This window comes from Nycticebus coucang, chromosome 4 (genome assembly GCF_027406575.1).
Source record: "Nycticebus coucang isolate mNycCou1 chromosome 4, mNycCou1.pri, whole genome shotgun sequence".
Classification (NCBI taxonomy): Eukaryota; Metazoa; Chordata; class Mammalia; order Primates; family Lorisidae; genus Nycticebus; species Nycticebus coucang.
The window spans coordinates 118,072,662-118,094,898 of NC_069783.1; the positions used below are offsets into that span (position 1 = coordinate 118,072,662).

At 45.1% G+C, this 22,237-nt stretch overlaps 1 protein-coding gene and 1 pseudogene across 4 annotated transcripts in view; both read right to left on the minus strand.

Moving 5' to 3' along the window:
* The window catches only part of RBM19 (RNA binding motif protein 19), a 154,188-nt gene extending 148,456 nt beyond the window's left edge, over nt 1-5,732 (minus strand). For 3 of the 4 annotated variants that reach the window (XR_008379590.1, XR_008379589.1, XM_053588594.1), the window contains exon 1: nt 5,551-5,700. Coding sequence is in view for 2 of the 4 variants with exons in the window: in XM_053588594.1 (XP_053444569.1) it covers nt 5,551-5,586 (36 nt within the window). In the remaining 2 variants the exon portion in view is untranslated. Of the gene's footprint in view, nt 1-5,550 lie in introns of all 4 variants that reach the window. The other variant, XM_053588593.1, reaches the window with a different exon arrangement.
* Nucleotides 5,733-11,780: 6,048 nt separating this feature from the next.
* On the minus strand, nt 11,781-21,841 carry LOC128584397 (SAP domain-containing ribonucleoprotein-like; annotated as a pseudogene).
* Nucleotides 21,842-22,237: the final 396 nt, after the last annotated feature.

Consider the following 22,237-nt stretch of genomic DNA (forward strand, 5'->3'; position numbering starts at 1 on the left):
TCGATGCAAAAATTCTCAACAAAATCCTAGCCAATAGATTACAGCTCATCATCAAAAAAGTCATATATCATGATCAAGTAGGTTTCATCCCAGGGATGCAAGGCTGGTTTAACATATGCAAGTCCATAAATGTTATCCACCATACTAACAGAGGGAAAAATAAAGACCATATGATCCTCTCAATAGATGCAGAAAAAGCATTTGATAAAATCCAGCATCCTTTTCTAATTAGAACACTGAAGAGTATAGGCATAGGTGGCACATTTCTAAAACTGATCGAAGCTATCTATGACAAACCCACAGCTAATATTTTATTGAATGGAGTAAAACTGAAAGCTTTTCCTCTTAGAACTGGAACACCAGACAAGGCTGTCCTCCTTCACCTTTACTATTCAACATAGTGCTGGAAGTTCTAGCCAATACAATTAGGCAAGACAAGCAAATAAAGGGAATCCAAATGGGAGCAGAGGAGGTCAAACTCTCCCTCTTTGCCGATGACATGATCTTATACTTAGAGAATCCCAAAGACTCAACCATCAGACTCCTGGAAGTCATCAAAAAATACAGTAATGTTTCAGGATATAAAATCAATGTCCACAAGTCAGTAGCCTTTGTATACACCTATAACAGTGAAGATGAGAAGCTAATTAAGAACACAACTCCCTTCACCATAGTTTCAAAGAAAATGAAATACCTAGGAATATACCTAACGAAGGAGGTGAAGGACCTCTATAAGAAAATTATAAAATCCTTCGAAAGGAAATAGCAGAGGACTTTGACAAATGGAAGAACATACCATGCTCGTGGCTGGGAAGAATCAACATTATTAAAATGTCTATACTTCCCAAAGCAATCTACCTATTCAATGCCATTCCTATTAAAATACCAACATTGTACTTTCAAGATTTGTAAAAAATGATTCTGTGTTTTGTATGGAACCAGAAAAAAACCCGTATAGCTAAGGCAGTTCTTAGCAATAAAAATAAAGCTGGGAGCATCAGCATACCAGATTTTAGGCTGTACTACAAAGCCATAGTGGTCAAGACAGCAGGGTACTGGCACAAAAATAGAGACATAGACACTTGGAATTGAATAGAAAACGAAGAAATGAAGCTAACATCTTACAACCACCTAATCTTTGATAAACCAAACAAGAACATACCTTGGGGGAAAGACTCCTTATTCAATAAATGGTATTGGGAGAACTGGATATCCACATGTAAAAGACTGAAACTGGACCCACACCTTTCTCCACTCACAAAAATTGATTCAAGATGGATAAAGGACTTAAATTTAAGGCATGAAACAATAAAAATCCTCAAAGAAAGCATAGGAAAAACACTGGAAGATATTGGCCTGGGGAAAGACTTCATGAAGAAGACTGCCATGGCAATTGCAACAACAACAAAAATAAACAAATGGGACTTCATTAAACTGAAAAGCTTCTGTACAGCTAAGGAGACAACAACCAAAGCAAATAGACAACCTACACAATGGGAAAGGATATTTGCATATTTTGAATCAGAGAAAAGCTTGATAACTAGGATCTATAGAGAACTCAAATTAATCCACATTAAAAAAGCCAACAATCCCATATATCAATGGGCAAGAGATATGAATAGAAACTTCTCTAAAGAAGACAGACGAATGGCTAACAAACATATGAAAATATGTTCATCATCCCTATCTATTAGAGAAATGCAAATCAAAACTACCCTGAGGTACCATCTAACCCCAGTGAGAAGAGCCCACATCACAAAATCTTAAAATTACAGATGATGGCGTGGATGTGGAGAGAAGGGAACACTTTTACACTGCTGGTGGGACTGCAAACTAGTACAACCTTTCTGGAAGGAAGTATGGAGAAACCTCAAAGAAGTCAGGCTAGACCTCCCATTTGATCCTGTAATCCCATTACTGGGCATCTACCCAGAAGGAAAAAAATCCTTTTATCACAAGGACACTTGCACTAGACTGTTTATTGCAGTTCAATTTACAATCGCCAAAATGTGGAAACAGCCTAAATGCCCACCAACCGAGGAATGGATTAATAAGCTGCGGTATATGTATACCACGGAATACTATTCAGTCATTTAAAAAATGGAGACTTTACATCCTTTGTATTAACTTGGATGGAAGTGGAAGACGTTACTCTTAGTAAAGCATCACAAGAATGGAGAAGCATGAATCCTATGTACTCAATTTTGATATGAGGACAATTAATGACAATTAAGGTCATGGTGGGGGTGGGGGAAGGGGAGAGCAGAGAGAGAGAGAGGAGAGAGGGGTGGAGAAAGGAATAGCAGAGAGAGGGAAGGAGGGAGGGGTGGAGAAAGGAAGAGCAGAGAGAGGGAAGGAGGGAGGGGGTGGGGCCTTGGTGTGTGCCACACCTTTTGGGGGCAAGACAGGATTGCAAGAGGGACTTTACCTAACAAATGCAATCAGAGTAACCTGGTTTATTGTACCCTCAAAGAATCTCCAACAATAAAAAAAAAAAAAAAGAAAAAAGAAATGAGGGAGGAGTTGGGGAGTCCCCAGAGCAAAGGGACAAAAGAAGCTGAAAACCTGAAACCACAGGATTCTCAGACGAGGAGGTGGTAGAGTGTGTATTTGTAGGTAGGCCAGGTTCCAGCTCTGGCTCTGACACCCACTAGCCAGGGCTTTGAGAAAGTCCCTTATGATATCACTGCTGCAGAAACCAAGAGTCGCAACAGTTGCAAATGCCACCTTCCTAGCCTATTGGGCTGTTAGGAGGATAAGACTGGTTATGGAAATGGTATTATGGCCGCTATATATTAGATACATTATAAGTGCTTGTCAGAAGAAACGAATGAAGAAACGTGATGTACTATATAAATGCTTGCTAACTGCAGTAGGAGAACAATGGAGTACCCCAAAAGTTTTTATGTCTACACCCTAATCCCTGGAACCTCTGGATATGTCACCTTATACAGCAAGAGACCTTTGCCCACAGGATTAAATTAAGGATCTTGAGATGGGATTATGTTGGATTATCCAGCCGGGCCCTCAGGGTCACCTCAAGCATCCTTATAAGAGGGAGGAATGGCAGGACAATTAGAGAACATGGAAGCAGAGAGAGATTAGAAAATGGGCTGTGAAGATGGACTATGTGGCTATGAAGCAAGCAGGGCAGGTGGTTTCTAGAAGGTGAGAAAGCCAAAGAGTCTCCCCTAGAACCTCCAGATGCATCACAGCCCTGCTAAAACTTTGATTTTAGAATTTCTGACCTCCAAAACTATAAAATAACTTATATTATTTAAACAACTAAGTTCGGGATACTTTGTTTTAGCAGCAGTAGGAAACAAACATGTTAGTATTATCATAAATTGGTCAAGAAGCCCACACTTCGTAAAGCTGGCTCATGGTTTCCCACCATCCTCACTCTGGCAAGGCTACGCTCACAACTCAGTGAGTTTTCTAAGCAGATGCTGGCAGATCTGTGTGTGTGGCTGTGAGGCTGAGGGAGGACTACATTTTCTGAGGCAGCTTGTTAATAACTGGTGCCATTAAAATCTCAATCACTCTATGGGTTGGGAACTTTAATCCATTTTAGAGAAGGAAAAATCAAGCTCATAGGGGTAAAGGATTTGTTCAAAGTCTACAGAATCAGGGTGTGTGACTCAGATGTATAAAAGACAGTGAATTCAAGTCCCTACTGCCTGGGAGGGGCATTTCCCTGCCAAACACCTTTTGGTGACTTTCTGGTACCAAAGGTTCAAGGACAGACACCTAAAGGGAAACACAAGATTTTCCATGTATTAATCCAGCCCTAACTCATCTCTTCAGCATCAGTACAAACTCCTCATGTGTCTTATCTCTGAGGTTTTACTTCGACTGTCCTCTCTGGGTGACATCTTCCCAGACAGGCCCTGGCTAACTCCTCTTCATTTTCAGTTCAATTATCTCCTCCCCTAGGAGGACTTTCCTAGACACCTCAGATGGGTATATAACCGACTCTGTGCTTCCAAAGCACTCAGTTTACACTTCAATTCCTTGACCTGGTGTCTATCTCTTTCATTAGACTGTAAACTCCATGAAAGAGGGGACCACTTATCCATCTGTCTACAACGTCAGCAACATTATCAGTACTCACTACTAAATGTGTATTTGCTGAAAAATAATTAAAACCAGTGTAAGCAATCATGCTAAGACAATCTATGGTACAGTGGTCAGGAAGGCAAATTCTAGAACCAGACTGCTCAATGCAATCCCTCCTCTGTAAATCACCATCTGTATGTAACCTCAAGCAAACACCATCTGTATGTAACCTGGGGCAAATCCCTTTACATTGCTGTACCTTAGTTTCTTTACCCTTAAAATGGGCACAATAATGTAACCTATCTCACAGGGTTGTGGTTACGATTAAGTGAGTTACTTTACTTAGAGCACCTGTAATAGTCCCCATAGTAAAGACTCAGAGTAACAATTATAATAATTATTTCATTCATCAGACAAGACAAACAATGATAACAGAATGACCCACATTGAGAAATACAATAAAGCAGGAGTTGAGAGGGAAAGGAAGGGCAGCCAAGATAAAATCCTCATCTGACAAAGTAAGTCTTCAAGAAACACCATCTAGGCTTGGGTGCCCATAGCTCAGGGGTTTGGGTGCCAGCTACATGCACGGGGCCTGGTGGGTTCCAACCCAGCTGGGCCTGTTAAACAAACAAACAAACAAACAAACAAAAAATAGCTGGCGTTGTGGCGGGCTCCTGTAGTCCCAGCTACCAGGGAGGCTGAGGCAAGACAACTATTTGAGCCCAAGAATTTGAGGTTGCTGTGAGCTGTGACGTCATAGCACTTTACAGAGGGCGACATAGTGAGAAAAAAAAGAGAGAAAGAAAAGAAAAAAAGATGATCACTTGGGTATACTGCATTCAATCAACCGACCAAATGATACAACATACATTCATTCACGTATTTCTTCATTCATTTATCCTTTTTTTCTTTTTAATACATGCTCACCATTAGCCATTTTCGTGCTGGGCTCCAGGGAACAGAAAAGTATGGCTGGGTCACCATTCCCCACTTACTGGATAAACGGTTTAAATACCCACTTAGTATTCCTACCTGCTTCAATGATAGGACCAAGAACTGGAACACAGATCCTCCGTCTAATATCCCCCATTGGTTTCCCCAACAGTCTCCCGCGTAGGGGAGGAACATAAATAGTGTCTGGGCCGGTCATGGGTCAACAACAACAAAAAGTGATTGGACAGGAGAGCTTGCCGGAGCAGGACTTTAGACACGAGGTGGGACTTGGCATCTCACTAGGAAAAGACTTGTGGAGGTGAGAGTCAGGCACTCGCTGGCCGGCTGTGAAACCTTAAGTGGTCACTTCTCCTCTTTCCCAGCACTTAACTGGGGTAAGCCCAACATCCTGCCCTTTTAGGTTCCTGAATCCGCCCGGAGTTCTGCTCCAGAGGGTAAAATCCCTCGGTCCGTCCCTCCAGCTACATCTTTCCTCAAACCCACCGCTCCCGGCTGGTCCGATTTCGTATTTCCAAGTCTTGGCTCTGCACTCACCCCATTCGGGAGGTTCTTCACGATCAGTCGCGACATGGCGCACGGTCTCTACTGTTTTGATACCGGCAAAACTGGACAGCGTCTCCCACCAACAACTTTCACGCTATAGTTCTGGGCGCCGCCATCTTTGGAGGACCGGAACAAAGTCACATGTCCCAGACCTCCACCGCCCCTTCCGGAAGTGGGCGTGACCGAACCGAGCTGCTCGAGGAAGTCACACCCTGCTAGGGGCGGGCCCGGTGGTAGCATTCTGCGCAGGCGCGGGACCTCCGGTTGCTCTAGCAGGGCCTTAGGCGGCGGCCAAGGCAAAAGAGGATGCAGGTTCCCGACACCTGTGGGGGGCGGCGCCGGGTCCGTCTGGTGTTAACGCCGTGCAGACCCTGCGATCATTTTCTCTCCCCTATTTTATTTTATGATTGAGTCTGAAGACAGCCCTGACAGTGGGGGCAAAATGAAGGGGCTCTTGCCTCCCTTTTGGAGAAGAAACCGAGGCTTAGGAAGAGAGGCTGCTGGGCCATCATAAGTCAATCAATCACTGAACATTTTGTGTAAATATTTGAATGTGCATACTGGATGTAAACATCTGTGTTTTGCAGACGCGGGTAAACCGGGAACCAGACAAGTAAAACAAACTTGCTTAAAGTGGTATAGCTATGAAATAGGTAGCCTGAGATTTGAAGTAGGGGCTGTCCATTTGTTATGTCTTTTAAGTAACATGTAGATGGTTGTTTCTTGCACGCTGTTATATTTAACAGATATTTACTGATATATGATATGAATTATGTCAACTCGGGGGGTGTTTTCTGTACGCTGTGACCATGGGTAGGACGGACTGGGGCAGGGTTTATGAGGCAGCTCTGAGATATTAGCCTTTTATAGGAGGGCCAATGTGGGCTGCCCAGCCAATCCTGGTTTGGTATACTTTTATTTTATTATTTCCATGAACTGCTTTTATTAAAACATACAACTCAATGTAGGTTCCCCTAAAGAAATTCACAAATCAGAAGGTCTTTCAAAGGTAGTAAAAGGAAATGGAATGCCCTTTATGAAGCCCCACGTCCCAAAATATGGTCGCCACATGTCGTAGGAAGGACCGTTCTGGGGCATTTAATAAGCAGCCACATTATAACATTGTTATTAGTGTTCCTGCTCTCTGGCCTTCCTGTATTTTTCTTATGCCTTCTTTTTTCTCCCAGCAAAAATGATCCGGGGCCACCTAGATGCCACCAGGTTGGACTCTCCAATTATGCCTGGAGATTAAAAAACAAATCAGGCAGTCAGCTCCACCATGGCTGCTTCTTATGAATTTCTTTAGGAGGAGCCTACATTGAGTTGTATGTATGGGGCTGTGAGAAGTCACGTCTGGCGCCTGAGGGATTTAACTTCTCATCCAGGGAAATGGCCAGTGGTGGGGAACGATTCTCAAAGGGAATGGACAGCGGAGAAGAGAGCAAATTCTTGGTTTCCTCCACATGTTAGTTGCTCTCTGATGAATGGGACCAGCTGCTCTGTCCAGAAACCTGGGAGTCCCTGGGTGGGTCCACCCCTCCACTCATCAGCCAATGTCTGTCTGACCCATTGACAAGTTCTGTCAACCCTGCCCCAAACTTCATTTTATAACCTTGGTCTTAGAGCCACACACATTTGTGATCTTCACTTCATGAGGGTGGAAATTCTAAAATCGCAGTGTTGATGGGCTGCTTCCTGCTGGAAGCCCTGAGGAAGGATCTGTTTCCTTGCTGTCTCTCAGCTTCTAGAGCAGTGGTTCTCAATGTTCCTAATGCCGCGACCTTTTAATACAGCTCCTCATGTTGTGGCGACCCCCCAACCATAAAATTATTTTCATTGCTACTTCATAACTGTAATTTTGCTACTGTTCTGAATCATAATGTAAATATCTGATATGCAGGATGTATTTAGGCGACCCCTGTGAACAGGTGGTTCGCGACCCACAGGTTGAGAACCACTGAGAGGCTGCCTGCATTCCTTAGCTCAGGGCCCCTCCCTCCATCTTCAAGAGGAAGTGCAGCTTCAAATCTTTCTCTTTGACCTTCTGCTTCTGTGTCTGATGGAATCAGGTGTACCTGCCCAAATAAACTTGCCCTGCCCAGGCAGGTTTAGACTCATATCCCTCCCAGGAAATAGGAATGCCACCCATTGCTGCCCTCCCTGACCCTATAAATCCCCATCCGCCATAACCCATGCGTGGAATTCCTTTCTTGATTTCACCCTACCTGCATCAAGGTGGAAATAAAGACCACATGATTGCTACAGAATGGGGATTCCATGTTCTTTTATTTCGCACCTTGGAATAATCTTTCTTCCTTGGGTCCAGAACCTTTCAGTGTCCACATCATCCTTCCTTCACTCTGACCTGAGTTGTACCTTTGTGACCTTGCTGGATTTGCCTAAATAATCTAGGATAATCTCCCCATTGCTAGATCTTTAACTTAATCACATAGAAAAGTCCCGTTTGCTATAGAAAGGAATGTATTTACATGTTCCAGGGATCAGGACGTATCTTTGGGGGCCATCACAGCCATCAACCCTGTCCATGTTATTCCAGCAGCTTCTTCATTGGGCTTCTTGTTCTATACTTTCCCCCTACAGTTCTGTTAAAACTATTCTGTAAATCTAAAGATATTCTAAAGTAAAGAGTTCATTAAATATTTTAGAAATATTTTGGAAAATGAAAAAAGAAGAAGGCAGCAGTTTTGTATTTATAAGTGTGTGTTAATTGCCAACATATAATTCACCAAGGTAGCATACATCTGCGTCTTGCCTTTTTGGCACTAATACCACTGGCATGGTGCTGTGTCCTTCAGACTGCACCACATCAGGAGGCACGTGGTGTTGACTTGTCCCCAAACTGGCAATGGTGACTTTGATCACTTGGTTCAGAGGGTGTCTGCAAGTTTCCTATTTTGCAAAGTTTTCCCTTTTGTCATTAATAAGTCAGCTGTAGGTTTTTAGAAACTTTGCCAAGCATATAGAAAGGCTGAGAGAGAGTACATTTTAGGGGTTTTTTAAAGTTTACACTGGTCTTGTGGCAACCTTCGTCCCATTCATTGACACCCTGGGAAACTGAGGCCCAGAAAGAAGGCTTGAGATCACTTTTTAAAAATTTTTTATTTATTTATTTTATTAAATCATAGCTGTGTACATTAATGTGATCACGGGGCACCATACCCTGGTTTCATAGACCATTTGACACATTTTCATCACACTGGTTAACATAGCCTTCCTGGCATTTTCTTAGTTATTGTGCTAAGACATTTACATTCCACATTTACTAAGTTTCACATATACCCTTGTAAGATGCACCGTTGAGATCACTTTTTAGAGACCAAGGCCAGGTTCAAGCTCAATTCTGTTTGCTCCTCCTTATCTGTGGCCAGCCCTGGGGAAGTAGAGGCAGGGGCCGTGCTGGAGATGGTTGCCTTGGGCATCACCACCTGACACCATTAGTGGAGCCCTAGCAGCTTACCATCCACCACTACAGAAGTCCTTTGGAAGAGCAGCTTCCTATTTCCAGGCACCTGCAGAGGAGCCACGAGGGATCCAGGTGGTCAGAGTAACTTGAGCCAGGACTCCAGGTGTGCACAAGCCCGAGGCTCACCTGAACAGAGATCAGGTGGCTCATCTTGGCAGGTGGCAGCTAAGCCTTGGACCCAATCGGCCGTGCTGAGGGCCAAACATTGGGGATGTGGGGTTCCCTCTTGCTCTTGACAGTTTGCATAAATGTTCACCTGTAAACAGCATAAATCACAAATCAATCATCAAACAGATCACAGTTAGGGCAAAGCTAAATAAACTCTGAGAAGACAAACAATGAGGGGCTAATCCTGGGTTCTGGAGGCTGCAGATTTAATGTCTCTATCATCTCGGCTGGCTGCTGTGCTCAACTGGGGCCCAAACAGGATGATCTGGGGATGGGTTGGGTGTAAAATCAGAATTATTGTCCTAGTTTACCCCCTAATTTTTAGCTGATCTGTGTAAAGATGCCTCCTTTGCACATATAGAGAACATCAAGGTCTAGTTTAAAAAAGACTTGGCTTTGGCCTCAAGGTCCAGCCTTTGCCCACACTCCCCATTAACCCCATTGCAGTAGTTTCCTAACCCTTGGCTTCAGCTTATTTCAGTGGCTCTAAGGCATCGTCATTCTTTGGTGCTCTGTGTTTTTTTTTTTTTTTTTTTAATCTCAAGTGATTATGAAAACACAGTGAGGACTAATTCTGATCTGTCCTCAGAGCCCTGCTCATCTAGTGGGTTTAAAAAGACATTTCCCAAGTTGTGTTTTGTGGAACAGCATCCAGTGAAATGTCTGCAATTCTTCTACAGAGGGAGGGAGGGAGTGGCTAAATAGATCCAGAGAATGCTGCACATCACAACCCACTCCCACAAACTCTCATCGCATCTCAGGACATTAAGGTCTGGGAAAAATCCTCGGTCAAGACTAATTCTTGACCCAGTGGGCCCCAAATTGACTTGAGCCTCCTTTTATCATGGAACATTCATTTGTGGAAAATATTGCCCTAAGACCATCACTAAATTTGGTTGTGTTTCAACTAGGCAAGTTGCTCTGCTGCAGGGAAGCAAACATGTTCATTCATTGATTTGTTCATTCATTCATTCATTCATTTAAGGAGCAGCTTGTCTGTGTCAGATACTGTTCCAGGCATTGAGGGCACAATAGCCGTCAGGACAGACATTTTCCTTGCCCTTAGGAGGCCTATAATCTAATGAGAGAGATTAACTTTAAAATGCATGCTCTTAGAACTCACCAGCATCCTCATTGTCACTGTGAATTATATGCTCATAGTAGTTCATAATAGGAACCGTCTTGGAGGGACGAGAAAGGGGCTGCACTTCTCCAAGGGCATGTCTAAGTTTAATTTCTGTGCTTTGAGATCCCCCAGTCAACTCCAAATCTGTGCCTGCCTATCTCTTTTGGCTTTTCTTTTGGAGTAAACAGTGCCACCATCTCCCCTGCTGTCACCTGTTATTGCTGAGGTGAGCTCTGGAGAGTCACAGCCATGAAGTAGCTCCTCTTGAGATGATGACATAAAGCTCTGGGTAGAGCAGGCTTATAGGAAGTGGAGAGACCCACGTTCAAATCTCAACCCTAACACTTCATGCTGTGTGACCTTGGGTAAGTCAGTCACCTTCTCTGAACATCATCTCTTACCTGCAAAGTGGGATCAGAAACGGCCACTTCCAGGTTGGTGCTGAAGACTAGGGCTAATATACTCTTGCTAGCTAGCACAATGCCAAAATCAGCAACAACAAAATCATATTTCAATGTGTCAGGCACTGGTTAATATGGACTAGCTTGTTTAAACTTCAGAATAACTCAGTGATGTAGGCACAATCATTACAGATGAAGAAACTGGAGCACAGAGAAGTGAGGTGACTCACCTGAGCTCACTCAGCTAGGAAGTAGTGAACAAAGACTTAGAGCCTACATTGTATCTGCTATTGCCATACATTGTAGCATCCACTCATTGATTGGACAGGGTCGGCTTGAAGCTCCTTTGCTGGTTTTAGATTTGCTCCTCCTGGAGTTCTTGCTAAATGCCAAGCCGTAATCTTCCATCCTGTTTTCCCTTTGGATTCAGCTCATCTTTGTGCTGCTGTTGTCAAGAGCTGCCTGCAATTCTACATATAAACCAGCAGAGGGAGCCAGAGGACCGCCGTAAGCCCGAGCAGAACCGCTCAAACCCGCGGGAAAATCTTTTGAGAGGCGGAATCCGGAGATGGACTTTCCATGAATACTTGGGTTGCGTTGACTTGTGATGAAAAAATCCTAGTTCCCAATATTTGTGACTAGACCTTATTTGGAAATGGGGTCTTTGCAGACGTAATCAAGGTCCTACCAGAGCAGGGTGGTATGCAACACTGGTGGCCTTAGAAAAGACACAGAGGACGCACGGACACGTGGGGGAGATGTCACGTGACAGCGGAGGCTCGGATTGGGGTGACGACTCTGTAGGACCGGACACTACAGACAAGAAGTGGGATGGGTTCTCTTCCAGGCCATCAGAGGGAGCTCGTCCCAGCTGACAGCCTCCAGAACTGAGAGAGGACACATTTTTGTTATTTTAGGCCACAGAGATTGTGATAATTTGTTACAGCAGCCCTAGAAAGCTAACACACTGTTTTCTCTAGTGACTAAGGCTGGATATCGAATTATCTCAAAACCTGTGGAATACAATATCCATATATTGTGCTCATAGAGGGTTAGAATTCAGACTGAACAAGGTGCTATAGCTCATCGAGGGCCTCAAAGGCCTTTCCATGTAGGTTCTTAGCACACGCTCATTGGGCTTCCTCGCAGCATGGCGGCTGGCCTCCAAGGTGAGTTTCCCTGAGAGAAAAAGAGACAAGCAGAAATCATATCAGTTTTGTTTGTTTGTTTAATCTAGCCTCTAAAGTCACAGAGCATCCCTCTGCCATCCCTTGTAGGTGGGAGGACTCACAGTCCCAGCCAGAATCAAGGGCAGGGACAAAGACCCTGGCCTCTAGGTGGGGTAGGGTGGAGGAAGTGCCAGCCACATTGTGGGATAAAAGCACACAGGACAGGAGCCACCAGTATATTTGGGATCCTACGGCACCTGTCTCCTAGGTGTGGGTGTGGGAATCCAAAGAGATCCTCTCCAGCAGCCTTCTGGAATCTCAGAAACACTAGACTTACCTGAATGTTAGTAAATGGAAATTGTGTTTGATGTGTTAGTTATAATAGGTAGGAGAGGAGGTAAAGTCAAGATAAGGGATGGATTGTTCTCTCAAAGAAGATGCACAGCCTGCAAATTTTTCTTATGGGTTCAGTAAGATTTTCCCTTTTAGCATGGTATTTTTTTTAAATGCCATTTTTCTTTGGAGAAGGAGGGTGTCCATTTATAAACATCAGTTTTTTTCCTCCCTTTGTTAGGCAGAAGGATTTATTTTGTGCTTCTATGAACTTGAAGGCAAATTCCATTCCATTCCATTGGGGAAGGGAACGCAAACGCTATCCCAGAGGCAGCAGCAGGAGCATATGGACTGATCTGTGTCTCCGCTCCCTCCTGCCCCCAATTCACATGTTGAGATCCTAACCTCCCAAGTAATTGTATTTGAGATAGGGCCTTGAAGGAGGTAATTAAGGCTAAATGAGGTTACAAGGTAACCAAATAAAAAGACCTTGGAACAACCCCAAAAGGGGATTTTGAATGATGTCTTGAGTTCAGAGGGCAAGGCCAGGTCAAGGTGCTGAGATTAAAGTATGAATGAGTGAGGCTGGGGTTGGGGAGCTGTAAGACCTGTCCTCCTCAAAGGGGAGTTGGCTTTCTCCTTGGTAGTGATGGCAGAAAATTCTCCCCACTCCCCCACCCTGTCCAATTCTGGGCACAGGGCTCCTTTGCTAAAGACTATACTTCCTAGGCTCCCGTGCAGGTGCGTGGGGCCATGTGACTGTGATAATGAAGAAGGTAGTATTTCCTGAGTGCATACTCTGCCAAGTACTGATTTAAGCACCTTAACAAACTTAGTTAATTCTCATCTTAACCTCCCTATTAGGGAGATACTATTCATATTTCCATTTTATAGATGAGGAGACTGAGGCTTAGAAGTGGAAAATAACTTACCTGACAAGTATTTGTTCATCCACACATTTAAGTTACTGCCTTATTCCAAAAGCACTTTACAATCCTGATCTTGTTTACTCCTATACAAATTCCTGGTTTTGAGAACCATCATTATACCTATTTTACAGATGAAGAAAGTGAATCTCAGAGAGGTTAAGTGGCCTGCCCAAGGTCACACAGCTGGAAAGTGGCAGATCCAGGGTTTGAATTCAGGACTGTCTGACTTTGGAGCTTCAGCTTTTGCTCTTAGTTCTGACTCCAAGTGCAGTATGCTGGCTGGAGTTTGGGGGACAAAGCGACAAGCCCAGAGGTCATGAGAGCTACAAGATCAACATGCCTCCTTTTCAGACGCGCTCTGCCCCTGGGACTCTGCCTTACTCACACGTACACAGCTGCCAGGGATCAAAGTCCTCTCCAAGATGTATTTGCTGTGAGTTCTAAACAAATGAGTGTTACCATGTAGCTAAGAGAAACATTGGGAGGACACAGTGTATGAAAGTCGACTGGCCTTTAAAGTCTTGTTGATTAATCCGCCTCCTCTTTGGTCTCATGCTGTTGGGGGGAGGACAGGCTGGAGGGGAGGAGAGACTCCAGCTCCAGGAGCATCCAGGCTGAGCTGCTTGGCTACCGGATGTCACCTCCAGACTCTCCCAATTCATTTCTCCTTCCGTCCTGGGGAGGACTCCCCTTTCTGTCTATAAATCTATGAAACCAACACACAAAAAATAATAATGAGCAACTATGGGACGCTCATGTTAACCACACTAAGCACTTTATTTGTATCATTGCTTTGAAGGCAAACCCCAAGGCAGGCATCTTGGTTAACCCATCTTAATAGCATTGAGAGCACGGAGCTGGGGCACAGGGAAGCCAGATTCTGTTTGGCACTCGGAAAGTTATCAAGTGATCACGATAGTGGGACACAGATCCTGCTCTCCATTTGTTCACATTCTTCAGGGGTGACAGATGGGAAATAGGCTTTTGTGATCCGGCGTGGTGTGGGTGAAGGCAGCGCAAAGCAGACAAAGGTCTCAGCATCCACAGGGTGGCCGGGCCAGTTGCAAATGTCCCTTCTGATTGGGTCAAAGTTGATGGCGATGGGTTATTACCCCAGCTGACTGGTGTTAGATACTTTGACGGTCACTTTTGGCCTGAAGGCCACAGAGGTGGCCGTTACCTGTCCAGGTTGGTCAGTGAAATAAGTTGAGAGGAAGTGGAAAGGGAGGAGGGGGCACAAGAGTGGATACTGGAAGGAGAAAGAGGCAGGGGATGAAGGAAGAGAGAAGATTCTAGAGCGTGGGGGGAGCCACCCGTGAGAGCAGGGCAGAGGGAGCCACGAGAACTAAGCTGGAGACATTTCCGTGGGTCGAACTGTGTTGGACCTGGACCTCGCTAAGTAGTTTGGACATTCACCAAAGAGCTTTGGGTTGCCACACCACGATTCTAGGGTAGGTGAATAAAGAGGTAGATCTAACTTCAAACTCCTTGATCATACAAAGTTCCCAAGATCGAAGTCAGCTGCTCACACCAGAATGTGGTTCTAACTATTTATATATACTGTGCCACTGCCTTTATGTCTTGGACAACTGAATGTTTGGGGACTGGAGACAGATACTGGGTCTAGTGTGAGAAGAACAATTAGGGCATCTATGAACTGCCCTTCTGTTTGTCCTTCTGTGCCCAAGGCTAAGGGTTCAAGTAATGTTTGGGCCTTGACTAGAGGAAATAGAAAAATTAAGTGGATGGGTTTTCCTGAGTATATTTGAATGCCCAAACATCAATTGGGAGAAATATATGAAGGAATTTCCTTAGGGTGCTCTGCACATCCTGGCATACATTAAGTGCTCAATAAAGGAAGCTACCATCGTCATCAACATTGTGTAGTTCTCAGTTACACGCCCAGTGGAGTCAGTTTCTGTCCCTCATTCTGGGTGAAATTGGGGGCTTCCTTTGAAGCTTCTATGTATTCTTTTCTTGTGGGACTGGAGAACACTGAGAATCCTCAAATTGCTAACAGTACACCTTCCATTTGATCTTGCAGTCCCATTTCTGCCATCTACCCAGAAGAAAAAAAATCATCTTACATAGGACATATGCCTAGAATGTTTACCACAGTTCAAATCATAGTCACCAAGATGCAAGATCAACCCAAGTGCCCATCAACACATGAATGGATTAACTGTGTTGCATGTATACCAGGGAATACTGTTCAGTCGTAAAAAGATGGAGACTTTACATCTTTTGTGTTAACCTGGATGGAAAATATTCTTCTTAGTAACTGATAAGAATAGAAAAGCAAGTATCCAATCTACTCAATATTAATATGAAACCAGTAGAAAATATCTGCATACCCATATGAGAGAAAAACACAAATTCAAGTGGGGGAAGGGGGAACAGGGAAAGGGGACGTGGAGGAGAGAGTGGGGGATTGGTAAGCTCTCACCTACTGGGCACAGCATAGGGGTATGTAGCACACCCGCTGGGTGAAGGGCTCAACTAACTTGACTTTATCTAACAAACAATGTAACCTAATCATTTGTGCCCCCATAGTGATCTGAAATCTAAAAAGCTTATGTGTATTTATTAGATTGTGGTAATCACTCCTCAGAGTATCAGTACATCAAATCCTCATGTTGTGCTCCTTAAATATATTCCATTTTTTGACAATTACAATATTTTGTTTTGTTTTGTTTTTTTACAAAGCTTGCAGCATCAATGGAACAGGACTCAATGCATGCGTTTTTTTGTTTCAAGTAGAATGGCCCATCTCTGCTCACATGAAATTTATATTTTATTTCTTTACCTACCTGGAAGACTTGGCACCATGTGCTTCTGAGACCAGGCGTAGACGACAGTGTGGAACTCTGGGGCTGGGCGACTCAGCTCAGTGCCAGCATCAAGAGCTTGGGTTCTGGAAGCAGAAAGATCTCCTAGATCTCACATCTGGACTCCACCACTAACTGTGGGAGCTTCTGGTAAATGTTCAACTGCGGCTTTCTGGAAAAACAGCTCTGCTGTGTAGCATGTGCCAGTCCCCACGATGTAGAGACCCTCAGCACAGTCCAGCTCTGTGAAGGCCATGTCCCTGAGTGCAAGGCTGGGAGAAGGCACACAGCAGCGTCACCACCAGCCAGGAGTAACCAAGCTGGAGCAAGACAATTAGGAAATGATGAGCTTGGGTTATTTCCTTTATTTTAATATTTATTTAATAGCCATTTATATCATGTAATTTTTAGTAGTGGCCACAGTTGACAACTGGTTCACAAAATTCCTGAACACTTACCACTCACCTCTCAAGAGCGGGAATGAGCTAAGGCCACCCAGCTCCGTGTCTGGCCCTCCTGTGTCTCCGTCTCTGTACCTGCTAAAGCCAAGATAATACCACTCACTACAGCAGTGGTCGTAGGAGTTAGAAATAGTGTATGCCATGTGCTTAGCACAGATTGCACTCTCAAAAAAGGTAGCTGCCAAGTCTCAGGTCTAGTTAGAGTTTGTCCTTGGGTGTTTTTTTTTTTTTTTGGCTGGGGCCGGGTTTGAACCCGCCACCTCCGGTATATGGGGCTGGCACCCTACTCTTGAGCCACAGGCGCCACCGGCCTGGGGGTTTTTGAGGCTGGGAATATGAAACCTTTCATCACACTGTAAAATTTTATTTTGCCCACAGGAAATAGAAACTGGGACAAGAGAGGGCGGATGAGATTTGCCACCTGCCTGTGGGTTGCAGGTGCTGGAGTTCCTTGTATATCCCAGCCCATTTTTCTATTTATAATCTCTCTTTCTCTGTGTTTAATAGTTTATGTGTAGATATGTGTGTGTGTGTATTGTGTCTTTCAGAAAACTGGTGTTCAAGTATATACATCATTTTATTTTTTGCTTAAATTTTAAGATTCTCTTTCACAAAATAGCACGTATTAATTGTGCAGAATAGAGATAAGATTAATTCAATATGTCCTAGACACAGGCTTAAGTGCTATTGTTTGATAATAAGCTCATAAATTTTATTGAATCAATGAATGAAGGAAAAACAAAGAAAAAGGAAATGCATTCTCCCTGCCCTGAAGTGACCATCGTAAATATTCTGGTGTGGGCCCGGACGCGGTTTCTTGTTTGTCTGTTTTTCTTTTGGTTTCTAACTTTTGGTTTTTATTTTTTAACTAAAAGAAAAACCTCTGCAGTTCTCTCCTGCATGCTGTTTCCAGCTCTGTTTTTTATTTAATTAATTGTAAACAGAAAATTCAGCCTTTGAGGACCTGCAAAAAAAGATAGATGGTGGCGACACCGGGAGTCTGGTAAACGGTGGGGATTATTGTCGTGGGGAGCTACTGGCAGCCTCTACCCTCATCTCAGATTTGGCTGCTTAGCTCATTTTGAGGCCAGGACCCCAGGATCTAGTGCCTGCTTTTAGAAAGTTAAGCATCCACTTCTCTACCTAGCATCAGCGGACCCTGCTCCTTCTGAGACCTGCAGTGACTGCGGGAGGGCCCCAGGCCCAGCCAGCTCCCCTTTGACCCAGTCCATCCCCGCCCGGTGGCCCATCTTCACCCACTGCCATTTTCCCGTCCCCTTGCCTTCCTGGCCATCCCACCTCTGTCCTGTGTGCATCCACAATTGCGTGCTCTGGGGAGAGTCTGGGTAACAGTTGCCTTTGATCAGCTCAACATCTGGGCTGACGGGTGATCAAAGATGAGAACGCCGTGACAGCTGAGACTTGGCAAGGACCCAGCCTGGTTAAATACATGGTGGGGGAGGGGAAGGACAGGCCAGGGGATGGGGGAGGGCGAGGAGGGGTATGGGAAGGGACAGAAGCAGCCCACCAAACCTCAGGGACCTGGCAGGAGGGCAGCAGGTGGGAGCACGAGCTTTGGTTCTGTGGCCTTGATTCTTTGTGCCTCAGTTTCCTTTTCTGTAAAACGGGAATGATACTGAGCTGACAAATGAGCTGTCGGAAGTGTAAAGTGCTCGGTATAGTGCCTGGTTCCAAGAGCCAGAGCTCGCGGATGCTGTCACTGCTGCTGTTTCCATTCCTGGGGCCGTCAGGAGAGAACGATGGAGCCTGATCTTTGCAAAAGCTTTGGTGCCTGTTGATGAGTAATGAACGGTTCCAGGCTTCGGTTTCTCCATAAGTAAAATGGAGAATGAGAACAAGACCTTGGAATTAGGCAGGGGTCATTTCTATTTTACTGATGGAGAAACCGAAGTCTCAAAATCAGCAGTCACACAAGGGACCAGCCCAGTATCTACCCACCTCAGAGTTGCCCCAAATTGGGGGCTTGGGAGTCCTGTTCAGGAATGTTGCAGTAAGAGCCCAGGGCAATGCCACTGGGTTTTTTCCATAAGGCAAAAATTTCTTCCCCTTCTCCTGTAGCATGCCGTGATTCTCAACCTTCTTAGTGTCGCAATGTGCTTTCATTGTTAAAAAGGGGTCATGACCCACAGCTCGAGAACTGCTGGCTTAGAGTATAATACCACCACCACTGGTGGTGCTTTGTTTTATTTTATGTTATTTGTTTTATTTTATTTTAGTTTTGGCTTTAAACTTCTTATTAAAGTATAAGATATATACGGAGAGTGCACATGTCAGACACATGAGTGATCCCAAACAAGACCCATCCATGGGAAACAGCAGCCAGAGGGAGAAGCTGAGCATTTCCTGTCCCCCCAGAAACTCCTTCTGTGCTCCCTCCACAGAAACTACAAGCTCATAGGAACTAGGTGATGCCGGTGTTGACAGCCTTGCAGGCACTGACCTTTCATTAACTCTGTAGCAACACTGTGAGGCCAGTGCTACTATTATGCCCATTTTGCAGACGAGAAAACTGAGCCACAAAGAATCTAACTTGCCCAAGGTCATGCACCAAGTGCAGAGCTGTGAGCACCTGCTGCTTGAGGGATGCTGCTCTTCCAGGGATATCTTACGGGAACAATGCCATTATAGGAACAAGGCGCTCACCTAGTTGGCACCCTTAGGCATGGGTTAGCAGGGAGAGAGAGTTTTAGTTTTTGGGAGAAAGGTGTGTTAGAAAGCAAGCTTACAAATAATAGCTCTGTGATGCCGTGGGGCTTCTTTTAGGAAATAGAGGTGTTTAGTGGTCTGAGTGGAGAGGCTTTCCCTGGCACCCAGGAGCCCCTGATGAGTAGCAGACAGTGGCTGATTCTCGGGAACTGAAAAAATGCTGCAGCCTCTGCGTCTGCCTACCCTCTCCTCTCACCCTCCCAGTTCTCCTCTCCGAAAGTGTTGTCTGTCCATATAGGAGACTTGTGCTGAGGGCCTCCGTGAGCGGGTGGATGGGTGGGCAGGGAGGCCCATGGGGGGAGGGGCAAGCCCACTCCTCTCTCCTCTGTGGTCTTGTATGCAGAAGGTCTTAGCCTGGTGCTGAAGGCAGAGCTTGTGGCAATGGTCACCTGCAGGCAGTTCACTTGAAAAGTGATGCCAGGGAGCAGGAAAACAGATAGTGCAAGAAGGACGTGGCCGCCTACAGGCACATGGTATGTGTTCCGCAGGACCTGAGAGGCCTTAGCAAAATGAAGCTCAGAAGTGTCTGCCTAGGGCAGAAAGGAGGGAAGCATGTATTGAGTGGCTCCTTATCCCCCATTGGTCAAGGTGGCCCAGTGGCTATTAATTCCCCCCTCCACTTTTGGGTTGTATGAAGGAGTGGGACTCGCTTTGCAATAAGCTGGCTGCAAGTGAGCTGGAACTGGTTACTGCACCCCTCAGTGATAGGCCTGAGAAAATAGGAAGGGGTGCTGAGAAGAGCCGGGAGACTGGATGTCACAGGAAGGCTGCTGAGAGCCCATGCTCTGAGGCTGGCTCACTCTCCCCTGTGAACTAGCACCCCCCCCCCACCTCCCGCCCTCCACCTTGGTGAATTCTCTTCTTCCATCGTTTGCTCCAGCACCGTCCTTAACAACACAAGAGCTTCCAAGCACCTGATATGAGTTGAATTGTGTTTTCCTAATATTTGTATGTTGACATCCTAATCCCCAGTACATCAGAACCTGACCTTATTTGGAAATAGCTAGTTGCAGATGTAATTTGTTGAGATAGGGTCATATTAAAGCAGGGTGAGCCCTAAATCCAGTTGGACTGGTGTTCTTATAAAGAGGGGAAATTCAGGTACAGATACATGTGCACAGGAAGAGCTTCATTTCAGGATGAAGGCAACGATCAGGGTGAAACATCTACAAGCTAAGGGATGACAAAGACATCCCACAAAGCCTCCGATGTGAGCGGGAAGCCGGCGCAGACTCTCCCTCACGGGCTGAGCCAGGCCAACCTTGATCTCAGACTTCTCTTCTTCCTGAATTGTGAGATGATAAATTTATGTTGCAGAAGCCACCCAGGTCATGGTGTTTTGTTAAAGTAGCCCTAGCAAACTAATAAACATCCCTATTTAGAAAATTTAATTCTGCCAAAGAGAGGAACTTTGTCTTTGGATTCGTTTTGGGCCATGATCTTACCTGGATAGTGAATGGAAAATGGCAGGTCCTCTTTGCAAAGAGCTCACACCCACACAGAATTTTTCTTTGTTTTCTATTTTTTTATTAACAAACTAATCAAAAACAAAAACACAACAACTTTAAAGTTGGAACAGCAATAAGTCCAACTGCTTCTGGAGTTCACGGATGTCCCTGGGGTACATGCACCACTATTGCAAGGCAAGACATAGGCATGTGATTGTGCATTTAGGTATATATGTGGCCAGGAAGAATCGGAGAGTTTGAAACCCCTGGAGAACAGACCACATCAAGAACTTTTCATCAGGCAAGGCTGGACGTGGTGCCTCACGCCTGTAATCCCGGCACTCTGGGAGGCCGAGGTGGGCGGATTGCCTGAGCTCACAGGTTCCAGACCAGCCTGAGCTGGTGTAAGCTCCCATCTCTAAAAATAGCCAGACATTGTGGCGGGCGCCTGTAGTCCCTGCTGCTCAGGAGGCTGAGGCACGAGAATCGCTTTAAGCCCAAGAGCTGGAGGTTGCTGTGAGCTGTGATGCCACGGCACTCTACCAAGTACAACAAAGTGAGACTCTGTCAAATAAATACATACATACATAAAAATTAAAGAAAGAATTTTTCTCCAGGTAATCCCAAAGCACTCTGTTCTTTTTCTCGTCTTTGCCTCTGCATCCTCTGTGGTTCCAGTTCCAGAGGAGTGCCACCCCCACCCCCCAGCACTCCTTCCCCTGTTTCAGTTTCTTATCATCCTCAGACTTTCTGGAGATTGAAGAGACACTCAAACCAAATCTTTGGGCTCTTTCCTTTAGCGTATCCAGGTTAACCGTATTGGTGACAGACCTTTTGTTGGAACTGAAAAATTCCCAAACCTAGCTATTCTCATAGCTTTTTTACTCTACATTGAACCATTCAGCCGTCTTCTGCATTCTCTTGTGTGTGGTATTTCAGATGTAATATTTATTGCTTTGTTCTCTGCTGCCACATTGACAGCCTTTTCAGGGGGTTCTTCCTCTTTGACAGGAGGTTCTGGGGGCTTGGGTTCTTCTTCCTCTGGTTCATCTCCCAGTACACCGTCTCCACTCACCTCCTGCTCAGCCTGGTCCTCCAGATATGCCTGGAGCTTGTTTTACTCCCTCCGTCTCCCAACCACAAACAAGACATTCTTGCTTTAGTTCATCTAGCTTCAGCTTATGGAGCTCCACCATCTCCATCACCATCGTGTGCCCCCTCCCTCCACTTTCAGAAGTTCTCAAATGTCCTCAAATGCACCTGTGGCTTAAGAGACACTCTGGAGATGGTTAACTGCTCAAAGAGGCAGTGTCTTCATTCCACAATGTTTAGTTGATTAAGTCAAGCAGATTCGATATACAAATAATTCTATTTATGATCAACCTTTGTAGAAGAATAAATCGTGGGTGGAGAGAGAAGTAACATTTGATGATGACAAGGGCAGGAGCCGCAAAAACTGTTGACAAGGAATTCAGTATAAATAAATGCCCGTCAAGGTGCTATCACAGCTTCCAACTTATGGTAGATGCTTGACGATGCTGTCTCTTTCTGCTGGATCCTGGGAAGCAGGACGTACCCAGGAACAAGAGCCAGCACTTTGCAGA